Raw genomic sequence first — 14,702 nt, 5'->3', positions numbered from 1 at the left:
TTCAGCAGGTTGTTCCTGGTGTTGATAATTCTTTTCTAGACTGAGGAAACATATGATACAGAAAACAGAGCACAAAAGGTAGTATCCCACTGGCTGTGGCAGACAGTTAAGCTTTATTAATATTAAAATAGTTTTATTTCTTGTTGGAGAGCTATAATTGCATGTTATGTTGTGTTTGTTACTGTGAATTTCACCTAGCTGTTGACACCTGAATATACAAACACAATGAAGTATTACAGATGAGGGGCATTCAGGTGATCTTAAATGAAAAGAAAAAGCAGGGGTTGCCATGTTGTGGTTTAACTGCAGCTGGCAACTGAGCACAACCACTCACTCACTTTTCACCAGCAGGGTGGTAGCAGAGAACTGAAAGAGTGAAAGTGAAAAATCTCATGGGCTGAAATAAAAACAGTTTAATAATTGAAAAAAGAAAGTCATGAAAAGGCAGATAACAAAGAGAAAGAAGTAGAACTCAAGAAGGACAGGAGATGCAAATGTGAAACAATTGCTTACCACCAACTGGTGCCCAGGTCCTTGAGCAGCAGATCCTACCAGCCTCCGTCCTAGTCTTGCTGCTGAGTGTGATGCCATATGGAATGGAATATCCCTATGCACTGGGGTCAGCTGTCCCAGCCATGTCCCCTCCCAACTCCTTGTGTGTCCCCAGTCCCCTCCTTGGCAGGTAAGAAGCAGGAAGTGTGAGTGAGCAGTAACTGGAATATCCCTGAAATATCCCTGTGTTGTCAACACTGCTTCCTGCACAAATCCAAACCACAGCCCCATACCAGCTACTATGAAGAAAATTAACTACCCCAGCCAAGCCCAGCACTTTCTATAATAATCATTTGGGTGCTGAAATGGATGGTTGCTGATATTACTGGCTTGCTCTGCTTTAAAGCACTGTAATTACCTGTGGGTTAAATCAGATGGGACTTGTTCCTTGGTAGTTATGAAGTATGTTTTGTAGTTCTAGCAGTAATGTTGAGTCTCAGACTGAATGAAGTTGCATTATTTCTCAACACTACATATGTGGAAGTGTTTTTGTAAAAATGCATTTAAAATCATAACATTTAAAACCAATCATTGTCAGTGTGATTATTTAGGGTTAATTGAATGTGAAATGGCAAATAGATACAACAAACACAGAATAAACAAAAGTAAAAAAAAACAGTTAAAAAGAAGGTAAATCTCTTTATTTGTCAGAAGAATTCGGACAAAGTTTGCATGAAATCAGGTTGAATGTATGTTAACTGGAGTGATTTTGCTCTGCTAGGCTCTCTCCGAGTAAATTTTTAAAATGGGTTGTTTTCAAATATCCTCCAGATCACTACCCATAATTTTTATCTCTGTGCTTTTCTTGTGGCAAAAAAAAAAGTTCTTTGCAACAAAGTTAATTTTAAACCACCTTTTGTTTGAAAACTTCACATATTTGAATGAAAGCACTGGATTCTCACTCCTTTTCTCCTTTTTTTTCGTACTGAATTTCAGTGGCATCTGTGAAATTACTGAATTAATCTTTCCTCCAACTTGTTAGTTGCTTTTTTATATTTTTCTTGGTTTTCTACAATTAATTCAACAGTAATTAGGCATAAAATAAAAGGCAAGAGCAAGTAGCTGAAACAAACTATTTCTTCTTCTGTATTCTATTCTGCTTTATAACCCCTTTTCTGAAGTTTGAAATGGTACATTATTTTTTTAATGGAACTCACACTTACCTTATGTGCAAAATTAGGAGAAAAGGAACTTGAAGGTTGGGGAAGAAGTTCCCGTGCAGATTTTGGTTAATGGTTGGACTCTGCAGGCTGTTTCAGAATAGCATAGGAGATATTTAATCAGGTATTGGGTCCTTTGGTTCTGAGTATCAGGCTGACTCCTGTTTGCCACTTCTTCCCTGTCACACTGTTTTCCTGGCTCATGAGGATAGAACAAATCAGAATGTATCTTGAGCCAGGCCAAACAAACTACCCTGCAATAAATCAGGACTGATCTAAGAATAAGTCTTGAATTTCCTCTCTTCCCCTTCTACTCCTTGCTACTAATTTTGCATCGATCATGAGATGTAGAAATGCTTTTAGAGAAACAATATGAAATAATAATAGTACATACACTCACTCCCAGTTGTAGTCTTTGTCATTAGTTTTGTGATTTTGTGGAATTCACTACTCTGTGGAGAGTGGTGAAAGTGACTGCAGAGATGGGCTGCTGGGATAGAGGATGTTTAATATAAAGTACTTTGAAATGCATTTTGGGAGCAGCAAACAGCTTGCATAGCATTATATTTTATTATATTTTAAGAGTGCAGCTGCAATGAGACCTGAGCTGCAATGAGTAATCTCCGAAAAGTACTAATGTGGTTTGGGTCTACTGAGGTGGAAAGAAAAATGATTATTATTTTTATCATATGGTCAGATTCCCTCTAGTTGTGTAGGAGCAAACAAATTTTTCACGTGCTAAACAAACAGCTTGTTGCTTTCATTTGGGAAGTATGTTTTCCATTGTGTGGTAAACAAATTTTAAAATATCAGAATAATTTAGAAGCTCACAAGGAGATTTCTTTGGAAACATACATTGGCAAAAGAAATATGTACAATATTCAAATAAATTCAGCTTATGTTGCCTTTTTTTTTTGGTAATGGGAAGAAAAACTGTAAGGATGAGAGGAAAACTATACAAATACCAGTCTAATTTTTATGCTTTTCACCCTACTACTCATACAGAGAAGGTGTTTTTTTCAACTGTCATTTTATTACTGGTTCTATGGTTAATTCTTTTTTTATTGCTTGTGTCTAATAAAAATCCAGATGTAGCTTTTGCTTTGTATTGATGCAGAATAGTAAATAATGATATTTCATGGTGTAAACTTTCAGGTGACTATGGCTTGAGTTTACCTCTTGGAGAAGAATATGAACGAAAAAAACATAAACTCAAAGAGGAACTTAGACAAGATTACCGGCGATATCTTTCTCAGGTAAGGTGTCTTGTCTGGTTGCTTGACTGTAGTGAGTCTCTTGAAGTTATTATCTCATTTAATTGAATGAAGATTAATATATGTAGAAAAAAATTTAAGGAGGCGTTCATTATGAGCAATGGCTGATTTTGAAGACTTGAGTGGAAGTAATTTCAAAACGTTTTGTTTATGTATTTTAGGCTTCTACAGATTTCATTGCCATGTGACTACATATTATTTAGTATATGACTTTCTATATTTGTTTTTTCTTCTTCCTTGTATTTTTTTTTTTAAGAATTTAAAAGCTGTTACTTCCTGAAGTACTTATGTATTCTATGGTCTCTAATTGGGGTAAGAAGTACTTAGTGTGACTCCATTTGACAGCTTCTTTTCAATTCTAGAAAGAAAAACCTTTGATGTTCTGCTTAACATGATCTACTAAATGTCACAATAAATTTAAATTTGAAATTATATGTATGAAATGTCATCATCTTGGGAATATTCTGTAGCTGCTCTGCATGAATCAGAAAAAAAAAGGAACCAAATAATTTCTGTTTTAAGAAAATACTATTTACCAGTGTCTTTAGTTCTTAAAATGAATGAATGGGTTTGCTGTAAGAAAGGAAGTATCTTTTATTAAGTCAAATATTTTTGACTCAAAGACTCCTTTTGAATAGTATCTTTTCCCTGATTTTAGGGAATTTCACAGGCAAAAAGAAAGGTAGGGTGCCTTTAATATTATTTTCTTTAAAATTAGTTGCTTTTTGCTTTGTTTGAAAACTTTATGCTTTTGGAATTTAAAAAATCGTTACTTTTATTTGTGCTTTGTGCATTTATGCATGCTGTGGTGATTAGCTGTGACTAACAGCATTGCTTGCTTTGTGCAAAATGAATACTTACATATATAATTTTCCATTCATAAGTTTTTAAAACGCTTGTTGATTTACTTTTCCCTATGCAGTTGCCATTGTTGCTGTCTAATGCTGTCTCTACAATAGTTTTTATTTTAGTAGACATTTGCTTCCAGGATTATCAGTTATGTAGGCAGTAGAGTTCAGATTTTTTTTTCTTGGTATACATATTTTATAAAGCTAGAATAAAATAGTAACTTCTATAAATATTAAATATGTCATCACAACCAGAGTCAGGGCTTTTTTCTTCCCTATCTCAACTCATCAGTGGTGCTTAGGGGAGCAGCAGAGCCAGTTATTGAGCACCTACTGGCCAGAATGCAAGAATACAAACAAGCATTATGAGGAAAAAATAACACCTCTTTTGTTATTTCTACAAGCTTTGTTTAATTAATTGTAATTAAATTTAAAAAATATTTTTATACTTTTGTGTATCTATAATTTTGAGATCGAATGCTGTCCATCCAAATTGTTCAGACTGAGCAACATCAGTAAAGGACCAGGAGGTAATGCAGTAAAAACACAGTCTGCTGTTTTTTTTCTGGGCTTTTGAATAACATGCATATGATACAGATTTTCTATATTAGCATGCTCTAGAATTCTTAAATAGCAATAGCAACTGTATTCTTATCCTCTAACCAAAATCATCCTTATATAATTTTTTTTCTAGTTTAATTTAAAACTCCAGATTATTTTCAAAGTTAGAATATCATGTTAAAACTTCATGTTTCATAATTATCACCAAAGCACCCAAATAATATAATTTTTACATTAATTTCTAATGTTTTGTCCTCAATTGGACTTCAAGGTTTACAAGGTCTTTTTGTTTGTGTGTTTGGTCTAGTACACGTTAGCTATATTAAACTGGTAAGGACTGAGGAAGAACTAAGATAGCAATCTAATTTCTTTTTCCCACCTTAAGAGAACTGGTGAAACTTTCAGCAGTTCTCACAGTGATAATTTTTTTGTTAATAACTTGCTTAGTCTTGCTCATGTAGAAAAATGCAGTTTCCATATCAGGTTCTGATTTTAGAAAAGATGTTTGCAAGATCAGAGGTATTCTCTAGAGATGTCTTCAAAATGCATGCAAAGAATTACTTAATAATGAGGATTACAATTTATTTAGTTTTTCTAATAGAAATAACTTGGTTTTCCATATAAATCTAGTTGTCTTGGTGCTTAAATATCTTTGCATGATTATTAAATTCCTTAAATCTTTAAATGTCTAGTTTGAAATATCATTTATAATGATGTAGGTTTGTACTGGAGCAGGTAGAGCTCTTACTTCTTGACATTCCTCTAAGCATTTAGGCCACACTGCAACATAGATAAGGAAAGGAAAACAATGCTGGTGAAATACGATATCTCACCATCCTCCTCTTCACCTCCTGACACACAAAAAGATGACTTTTTTATTAATCAGATTTATGAAACATATGATTGACTGGAAATAGCCTGGGTATGATTTTAAAAAAGGAGTGATTATGACAAACCCTCTAGACCTGCACTCTAACAGCCTGCATCAGCACTGGTATTTGGTTTGAAGAGCTGGTCCTTTGACCTGCTGCACAGCCCAGGTCCCAAGCTGTGGCCCAGGGATCTCTGTGGAAGAACAACATACTGATTGTGATGGGAAGTTCTGCTCTGAAAGTGGCTGATTTCCATAAGAAATGACCAGGTTTGGTGGTGGGTCATTATCCTGGAAAATTTGGGCACTGCTGATGGGAAAACACTGTTGAGATAGAGGTGTGCTTCTGTCAGCATGAATTCCATCTGTCCAAATAAGAGGTAGACATATGTTTTCTGCTGTTAGAAAAAATAATTTTTTATTTTGAGTTAGGAAGTGTATTGGAAGATACCTTTTATTTTTGTACACACGCTTATGCTTGTGCTACAAAAGAACTGAGTGGGGTTTCTTTGAATAAAAATAGGGTTTTTTAATATGGAGACTAACTTACATAATACTGGAAATAGTTCAACATGGGAGAAGTGACAAACACTTTCAAACTCAAGCTTAAAACTTGACAAAGACATTTACTTCCTGCATTCCTTGACTTCACTTCATTTATGTGTTCCAAGAACATCCTACATTTTCATAATGTGAAGGTTGTCTTCAGTCTTTATTTCATCAAATTGCTCAAATTACTTCAGAAAATATAATACCTAACAACTCTTTAATGAGTTAAGATTTGGTATTTTAAAATGTATTGAATGTTTTTATATTTTTTGTTTAATGTAGAAAAATTATCTGACTACTGATGAAGTAGATCCATATACTCAGGGATTATCTCTTCCTATTGATGAGCGAAGATCTGCCAAGGTAAATATGTGAAGGAAATTAATTAAATGGAGTATAACTTGAAAATGTACCTGGATGTTAAAACTATTACAGAAAAAATATTTCCACTTAAGTTTTTTTGTTTGATTGGGTTTTTTCTTTTTTTTTTTTTTACACAAATGAATGTTCTTGGAGGTGGTAATTAGTAATAATTCTCATAAAAGTCTGTTTCAATTTTTAAAAAAAATGTTGACTCTAGCTTACCTGTATTCATAAGCTTTAGATATTTGGTTTTTATTATGTGGATATAATTGTATACTGATACCAGTTTGAGGTTTGCTGCCTCTGATCCACACCTTTAGAGCACTTGATCTGTTCAAAACCTCTAGTGGTTGCTCTTGGGTTTTCTTCAGTAATCGCTATTGAGCTGATCTCTGCCCTCATGCTGTTGGCCTTATAGCCCCCGTTTCTTTCTTGTGTTTGCTTGTAAATTGATCCATGAAGTTGAATCAGCAGAAACATTGTAATTTATCAACAATTTATCAATATTTTTTCTGACAAATAGTACTGTTTGGTTGTTAAGATTGGTCATAGCACTGCAGAGATTCAAGGCAATAAGATAACCTGTTTTGCTGGAGGAGGTCCAGACATTTGCACTTTTGGAAGTTTTGTTGGTTTTTTTATTTTGTTTTTAACCTTTGTTGCCTTCAAGTTGCACTGTTGATCTGTGTTTGGGGCTATGCTGTCACTGCAATCTGGTGCAAGAATTCTGCTGTGCCATGGGTTGGCCTTGCCCTTGTACTTAAACTTTCTGCCCCTCTAGTGCTCTTGGTTTGGCTGGAGGAGGAGCCAGGTGAGAACTCAAAGTGAAAATTGCTTTTACGAAAAAGCCCTGAACTCCAAGTTATACAAGTGTAAAAAGGAGGCAGCAAGAATGAAACACCCAGGAAGGGGAAAAACACTCCTTAGGGGCAGCATGCACGGGTACCGAGTTTATGTTAGCTTCAGGTTCTCATGAACTTTGTATTAACCTTTGCAAGTATGTGTGCTGAAGCAGTGAAAAATAAAGTATGTTTGATTAATTCTGTGGAAATTAAAGGTGTATTTGTACTGGAAACATGTGTTATCATTGATGGCTTTATATCATATCAGCTCTGTGCAGGTGTGTTGAATCCTTTCTAGACATCTATTTGCTGCTCTTGCAGAACCTAAAAGCTGCCAGGAGATGTCACACCGTGCCTTGTTAATCTGTTGGCCTCTGGGCAGAATATTGAGAGGTTAACATTTGCATTTTGGTTTGCTTTATTAGGTCAAATGTGCAGTCACATAGCATATTGAATTTTCTGCTGAGTGTTTTGCCATCTGTTAAAGAAAGTGCAGCTTTCATGGCTGTCTGCATGCTTTGTATTGTCACTGTTAGAAAGCCTATAGAAAACTTTTTTCTTGGAAAAAAAACCCAAAAAATGAAACAGTTTTGGAGAAGATTAGTCTAATCTGCAAAACTTCTAGTAATCTCGTATTTATGGGGTGATTGAGATATAAATTATTTTTGTTTGAAATTTGTTAATGAGAAAGTGAATTTATGTGTGATGCTCAGATTTTGTAAATACTTTTGCTTTATTATTGTAAAATGCTGCAGTGGAAAAGAGCCTCATTCATAATACTGTAGTATAATTCTCTTATTTTGCTTTATAGGATTGTTGGAATGAGACAGTATAAGAGACACCCCATGCTCTAAACAGGGAAATCAAGAAATAATACAAATTAGAATTTGCTTTATGTGGAGACTTTTGTATTTCATATTATCAGGCTGTTGATGTACAATTCATGTACATTTTTGGGCCTGAGAAAGCTGATTATGAATGTTGTCATGTTGCAAAAGCAGCTAGGACAACAAGCATAAATCCTGTTTTTCATTATTTTCCTTGCATTCTTCACACTTTTGACTTTTTGCAATCTATTTAACTGCTTGTCTGAATTCAACAGTTCAAACTGTAATTGATACATCTTATCTACACTTGTATTTGTTATCCTGTTTTAATTGTGATGGGGGCAAGTCACAACTAATGTTAAAGAAAGAAATTGTATGTTTGAAAATCAGCTGTAAATACATTCAGATTGGAAATTAGAACTCCTAATTGTTGGAGTGAAGCTTTGGTAAATTTTGGAATAGGCTTAGTAGGAGGAAACCTACCTGGTTTTAAAGATGGACGTTGATACACAGTGGTGTCTCTGGGGATTAGACTTTGTGCTCAAGAAGCTGACTTCTACTTACAGATTTCAGATTAAGAGAAAGTGCTGTGCTAAGAGAAAATGAACTAAAACCTCAAAGTAATTCAAGCCTTTCTTGTACATCACAAAGAATGTGAAGCGGGGGGAGGCGGGGCAAACACACAGTTTGCATTTATTCATTTAGTACTGCAGTTCTATGAAGTTAAAAGCTACTAAAAATGCAAAATTATGATGCCCTTTTCAATGCCTGTTTTAGGAGAGACTACGACTTGAAAGAAACAAGGAGTACAATCAATATCTCAGGGATAAAGAAGAATGGAATGAAAGGCTAAGGAGATTAGGGAAGAAAAACAGAGAGGTAATACAATTTTATAATCTTATCATTGACTCAGACGTACGAAGTAAGACAAAATACACAAATAATGTTTAATTAGGCTGCATTTTTATTAATGCATCTAAGCAAGTCCTGGTTACAACTCATATGGTGCAGTTTCTGATTCCTGCTTCCATCATGTCTATATGGTAGAAGGATGCTTTCATTTGCTTGATTCTGAAGCAAACGCTTTCATTATTCTGAAGTTTTTTGTGTCTGAAGCAAATCATGGGTTGTTTTTGATGATAAAAGTGATGTCCAAAAAAGCTATCTACTTGAATGAAATACTGAACTCCACATAGTGTTCCTTAGCTTTTGTTTGTAGATGCTTTTTTCCTCTGTCATGTAGAAAACCAGGCAAGTGTAGCAGCCATACAGAATATGGAGCTGTACATTTGTGAATAAAAATCAAGAAGTCTTTACTGCTGAAAGTGAACTAGACATAGTCTAGTCCAGTTCTGAGCTGAGGCCTTTGATTTGTATGGCAGTAAGCAGCTAGGAACATACACACACCCCCCTCTGTTAGAAGGGGGAGCAAATCAGAAGAGTGAAAGTGAGAAATAGTGTAGGTTGAGTTAAAGACAATTTAATAGGTAATTTAAAAGCTACTCCCACAAGCAAAGCAAAGCACACCAAGGAATTCATTCACTTCCCCTGGGCAGGCAGGTGTTCAGCCATCCTCAGGAGAGCTGGGCTTTGTCACGTGCAGCTGTGACTTGGCAAGACAAATGGCATACTCAGAATGTCCCCCTTCCTTTATGGTGAGCATGACCCCCTGTAGAGTGGAATATCCCTTTGGTCAGTTGGGATCATCCATCCTGGTTGTGTCCCTTCCCAACTTCCCATGTACCTGCAGCCTCCTTGCAGGTGGGGCAGTGTAAGAAGCAGAAAAACCCTTGACACTGTGTTAGTGCTATTCAGTAGGAATTAAATTATGCCTGTCTTATCACTACTGTTTCCAGCACAAATCTAAAACATAGCCTCACACAAGCTACTATGAAGAAATTCATCCCAACCAAAACTAGTGCAACAGCCAGTGGGATTTTTAGGTCTGATTAGCATTGTTGTGAGACTCTTTGTTTTAGTAATCTGGAAGCAATAGATTGATCTTAACTTTAAAGTTTTGTCTAGAATAGGTAAATTTCCTTTTTAAAATATTTTTGTTTAGTGATAGACTGTAATAATTTGGGACTCTTATCTAGTGAAAGTTTTTAGAAGATTTAGAAGAAAGGTTTAAGTCCTTCCACTTCTTTTTAATATGAAAATTCTAAAGTGTACAGTAGTGTGAAAGCTAGGTCATTCATTTTATAAAAGACCTTGTATTTGTACCCAAAACAGCTGGAAGTTTATTGTCTTCCTTACAACAGTTGGCAAGTTCAAATCCCCCTGTATTTGTAATTTCTGTCTAGAAGAATGTTTCTTGTCTAGAGAGATTGTTTTCTCATGAGAAACATCTTTAACATCTTTTCCTTCAGGTGCACTTGAGTTTCATATAGTTGAAAACTGTTTTAATTTGTGAAGGCATCTATAAGGCAGCATTCAGGCTTCTTTCAGATGTTGGAATTCAATATCTCATTCTTACTTCCTTCTTCAAGGTTTGAAGTGCTACACAGCAGTGATCCCTAGGAAATATTGGCAAAAGTGTAGCTTATTTTTGTGCAACTGAATCTAAAAATCTCTTAAAATTTTTCTACATGTTTGGGCACTTACATTTCCTAAGCTGACTTACCTAATGAAGTCTATCAAGGGTTTTTCTTTTTGCTTTATCTGTCATCCACTTGGACGCTTAAGTTGCATTTTTATTATTCTGGTTAGAAACAATTTTACTATCAGAAAAGAACAAACGGGAAAAAAATGGTTAGGATTTGTTTGGGTTATGCCATCTCTGAGGGGTATTTAACTTGGAGTGAGAGTCAAATTATATATGTGATGTCCAAAATTTGATCCAACAGTTTACTTAGACCAGGATTTATCCTATGACTATCTAGTGTTATGTTCACCGTTTAGGTTAGGCTGGTCAGGCTTTATTTGGTGGAGTTTTGAAAGGATGGGGAGTCCACAGTCCTCTGGACAACTTGTTCCACTGCTTTAACTGCTTGATCTGAACTTCTGTCCCTCTGTATCCCATTGGAATTTTTCTTTGTTGCAACTGTGGCTGTTGGTTGTTTGAAAACCATGTATACTGGTATCTCTCTAACCACCTTTTACACAGGGACTGCAATTACTAGTTCCTTCTGTCCTGTACACACCCTCATTAATCTTTTTCCAGGCTGAATAAACCCAACTCTGTCAGCTTCTCCTTTAATACCTCAGATACCATCTCAGTAGCCACCCTCTGCACTTTCTCCAGGTCATCAGCAGAGACTGGGCACACTACACCAGAGCCTAAATACTAGATAAATACTGAGCAGAGAAGGATCACTTGCCTTGACCTGCGCAGATCCTGCAGCCCAGGGTGTGGTTGGCAGTCACCACTGTAAGCATGCTCTGCTGCCTGATGCTCAGCTGCTTGCCCATGATTAACCCAAGCCTTTTTCTGCAGAGCTGCTCTCTAGGTGCTCAGGGCCCAGCCTGTCCTGGTGCATGTCACTGTTCTGTCTCAGATGCAGAGGTTTGCCTTGGCATTTGTTGATTTTCATGAGCTTTTTGTCAGCATGTTTCTCCAGTTTGTCAAGACCCTTCTGAGTGCCAGCCATATCCTCTAGGATATTGATCCTTCTTTCCAGTTTGGTGTCATTTACATCCTTAATTTATTTTTCATTAAGTATTGTAAAGTATGAGTTAGTGTTGTCTTTATTCTATACTGGAATGAATAGATCAAAGATTAGTACATAGAAATACTACAGGGTTTATGCAAAACCATTGTGTTTTTAAGGACTGTGTATTGAACACTAGTCCAGAGTGTCATAGGGTTGTTTTTTATTTGCTTAACTATCCTGTCGCAGACATATTTTATGAAAAATCTTTTCATTAAGATCTTTTCTCTTGAAAAGCTGAGAAGCTTCAGAAATGAAATGTAAACAATAATTATCTGTTGCTGTAAAATGTAACAAGTGCATCTTTGACTGGTTTCATGTAGTAGTTTTTAATTAATAGATAATTACAGTCTAGCTGTCTCAGACTATCTAGTCAGTCACAAGATTTTATTATCATTCCTTTCTATTCCTTGCTAAACTTCTGATGAAATCCTTTCTTCTATTCTTTTAGTAGAGTTTTAGTATATAATTTTCTTTTAATTCAATATGTATCATAAAATAATAAATCAACCTTCTAAAACATAAAGTTAAGATTCTTGTCTCTTCCCTCATCCTGAGACCCCTGTGAACACCACCACACTATCCTTTCTCATAATGACATTTCCTGAGGAGTAAGAAGTAGATTAAGAAATGCTCAGGTTAAAAGGCTGTGCTTGTAGGTAAGAACTATTACAGACTTGCCTAAATCTGGATAGAATGAAGATACCTAGTCTCTTGATGAAGTAAAGTTTGAAGTGTTTTTTTGATTCTGATTTTTGATTTCTTTGCACTTAAAAAACTGAAGGTCAGATTGGAGTTCATAAAAGATCTGTCCAGTATTGATAGCCTTTCTTCTGAGAGACATTAGATAAAAGGAAGACTACATGTTTTTCCCCAAGAAAAATGAATAAGACCCTAGATTTTAAGCACTTGGAGTATTTTCCTTGCTCACCTCTTGCCTTTCTTCTTGTTTTGGGTTTATTTGAAGAAATACAAAACTAAGGTTTTACTCAATGTGATTTCTTTATATTCAACTCTCAATATTGTTTCCATTAAACAGAATGAGATGCACAGGAATAAAACACCTATTGCTGTTACCAGGCTCCAGCCAGAATTACATGCAGAAGTCCAGCCCTGTAATCCAGGTGCAGAACCTCCCAAGAAGGATGCTTTTACTTCCACAGAACGCTGTGAAGAGCTGCTAAATAAGAGATGGATGGAGGAAGACAGGTACCACAGGTTAGATGATGAGGTTGAATTGAGAAGTCAACTATTAAATAAAAGATTTGATGAGGATTTGGATGTTCCCAATCAAAGACATCATGGATTTACTAGCCAATCTGTAATTCCTACTAGGAAGCATCATAGAATTGATGAAGATGGTGATTTTGGTAGAAGATACTACAGAGTGGACTATGATCCTGAGACAAATGCAGAAATGGACCCTAGATTTAGATCTGAAAGCACCTATGGCAGAAAAACTCCCCGGGTTTTTTATGCTGAAAGGTATTCTTAAATTCTGTTATCTCTATTCTGCTATTCTGTTTTCTCCTTTATTTCTGTAGTGCTTGCTGATGGCCATGGTTTACTCACTTTAAATATTAGGGAAGATTCCCATGTGAGAGCAGGATTTTTGTAAGTGCTTTTGTACTTAACAAAAAGGACCTTTGCCATAATGAATAGAAAAAATGTTGAATTATTGGATCATTTGCTAAGACTATACATGTATTAAGAGGCATTTTATTTATCACAGCAAACCAAGGATACTACAGAAATTACCCCAGAAGCAGCAGTCCACAATTCATTTTTATGAAGAGTGGTTTGCCAGAAAATATATTTGAAAGCAAACCCCTGCACTGAGAACCCAATGTTACCTCTGTTTCCTTAGTCTGTAATAGTTACAGCAAGTCAGTATTCAGTTCAGATTCCAAAATTGGTTTGAACTTCAATTTTTGGAACGTATGACTATGTGTAAAAAATGTAAAAGTCTATTTTTTAAAAATCCTCTTTTTGAATCCATGTCTTGCTAAATGACAGGCTTGAAACATCTGTGTAGTTGAACCAAATCCTGATGGTTTTAATAGGTGCTAATCTCTGTAATAACTACACAGTTCGAATAAGCATTTACGAAAGCCCAAACCAAACAAAAGAGGGTGTCTTACATAAATCATTCAGGGAGAAAACTGATACTCTGTACTGTTCAGTATTAAATAGTCTTTACTGTGTTAACTGCTACGTCAGTTGGGTTACTTTGACATAAATTGTTAATCTTTCTCTTCTAGCTTACTCATTTAAAAGAAAACAAAAGTATAGCTTTGCTAGTCATCCAGAGTTTGGCATTCTGGCCACCTTTAGGTATTCCATTGCAAGAACTGGTTGCTTTCAAAATCAGATGGCTTGTGGTGCAAAACAGCACCAAACTTGAAATTTGTTTATACAGCTAAATAAAGCAGTAAATTTATTGTAAATAAATTTTCAAATGATATTTTAGAAGTGTTAATTTGTTCCCTTTCCAGGTCTTGGGAACATGAGTGTTGTAATTATTTTTATTTGTGTTAAGCCTGTTGCCAGAATTATTTTCCTGCAATTGCTTCAGTGAAGGAACCACCAGTGTTCTTCCTCTGCAAGGCAAAATGAACACTTTTTCTTTTTTCTAGAATTAACACTTCTAGGAAAACAAAGACAAATTGTACCATTCTCAACAGTGTTGAATATTACTATTATGTTTTGTTGTTAGTTGCTGGTGGATGGTTTAAATGATCTTTTGAGTCATTGTTTACAGGGATAATTTTCTGGATAGTATGCAAATTAATAACTGGGGGGAGGGAAAATGCTCTTCAACTAGAAAAGTGTTTTCTGAATTCAATAAACTCCTATTTCTTTTCCAGTTTCAAATGTCAAGAGAGTTAGAATAATTTTTCTCCAAAAATAGCTCTTGATATTCTTTCTCAGCCTTTAAAAAAAGTAATCGTAAAGGAAGTAAGTCTGTGGAAAAAATGAAATGTCTGGAAGTAGTTGGGAGAGGCAGACTCTAATGTGTTATTACGAAGTTTCAGACTGTGTTCTGGTGTGCTTCTAAAAAGCATGTATTCATTCAATGTTTCTGAGAAAGACTAGCAAATGGAAACAGTGGTTAAATAGACAAGAGGAACAAGATTGTCTGTTTTCTGCTGAGATTCAGAGAAGAGACTGCAAACTTCAAAATTTCTTCCATTCTGTAGTGTAT

General features: G+C 35.4%; 1 protein-coding gene across 6 annotated transcripts in view; it reads left to right on the top strand.

Moving 5' to 3' along the window:
• The window catches only part of CSPP1 (centrosome and spindle pole associated protein 1), a 67,588-nt gene that overhangs the window by 6,768 nt on the left and 46,118 nt on the right, over positions 1-14,702 (top strand). For 2 of the 6 annotated variants that reach the window (XM_031058642.1, XM_031058639.1), the window contains exons 4-9: positions 2,868-2,968; positions 3,645-3,668; positions 6,098-6,178; positions 8,625-8,726; positions 12,537-12,715; positions 12,833-12,982. In XM_031058642.1, the coding sequence (XP_030914502.1) occupies positions 2,868-2,968; positions 3,645-3,668; positions 6,098-6,178; positions 8,625-8,726; positions 12,537-12,715; positions 12,833-12,982 (637 nt within the window). Of the gene's footprint in view, positions 1-2,867; positions 2,969-3,644; positions 3,669-6,097; positions 6,179-8,624; positions 8,727-12,536; positions 12,983-14,702 lie in introns of all 6 variants that reach the window. The other 4 variants (XM_031058638.1, XM_031058637.1, XM_031058640.1 and 1 more) reach the window with 3 other exon arrangements.

The sequence above is a fragment of the Geospiza fortis genome, unplaced genomic scaffold (assembly GCF_000277835.1).
Source record: "Geospiza fortis unplaced genomic scaffold, GeoFor_1.0 scaffold121, whole genome shotgun sequence".
NCBI lineage: Eukaryota > Metazoa > Chordata > Aves > Passeriformes > Thraupidae > Geospiza > Geospiza fortis.
This window is presented reverse-complemented; position numbering and strand designations above follow the sequence as displayed.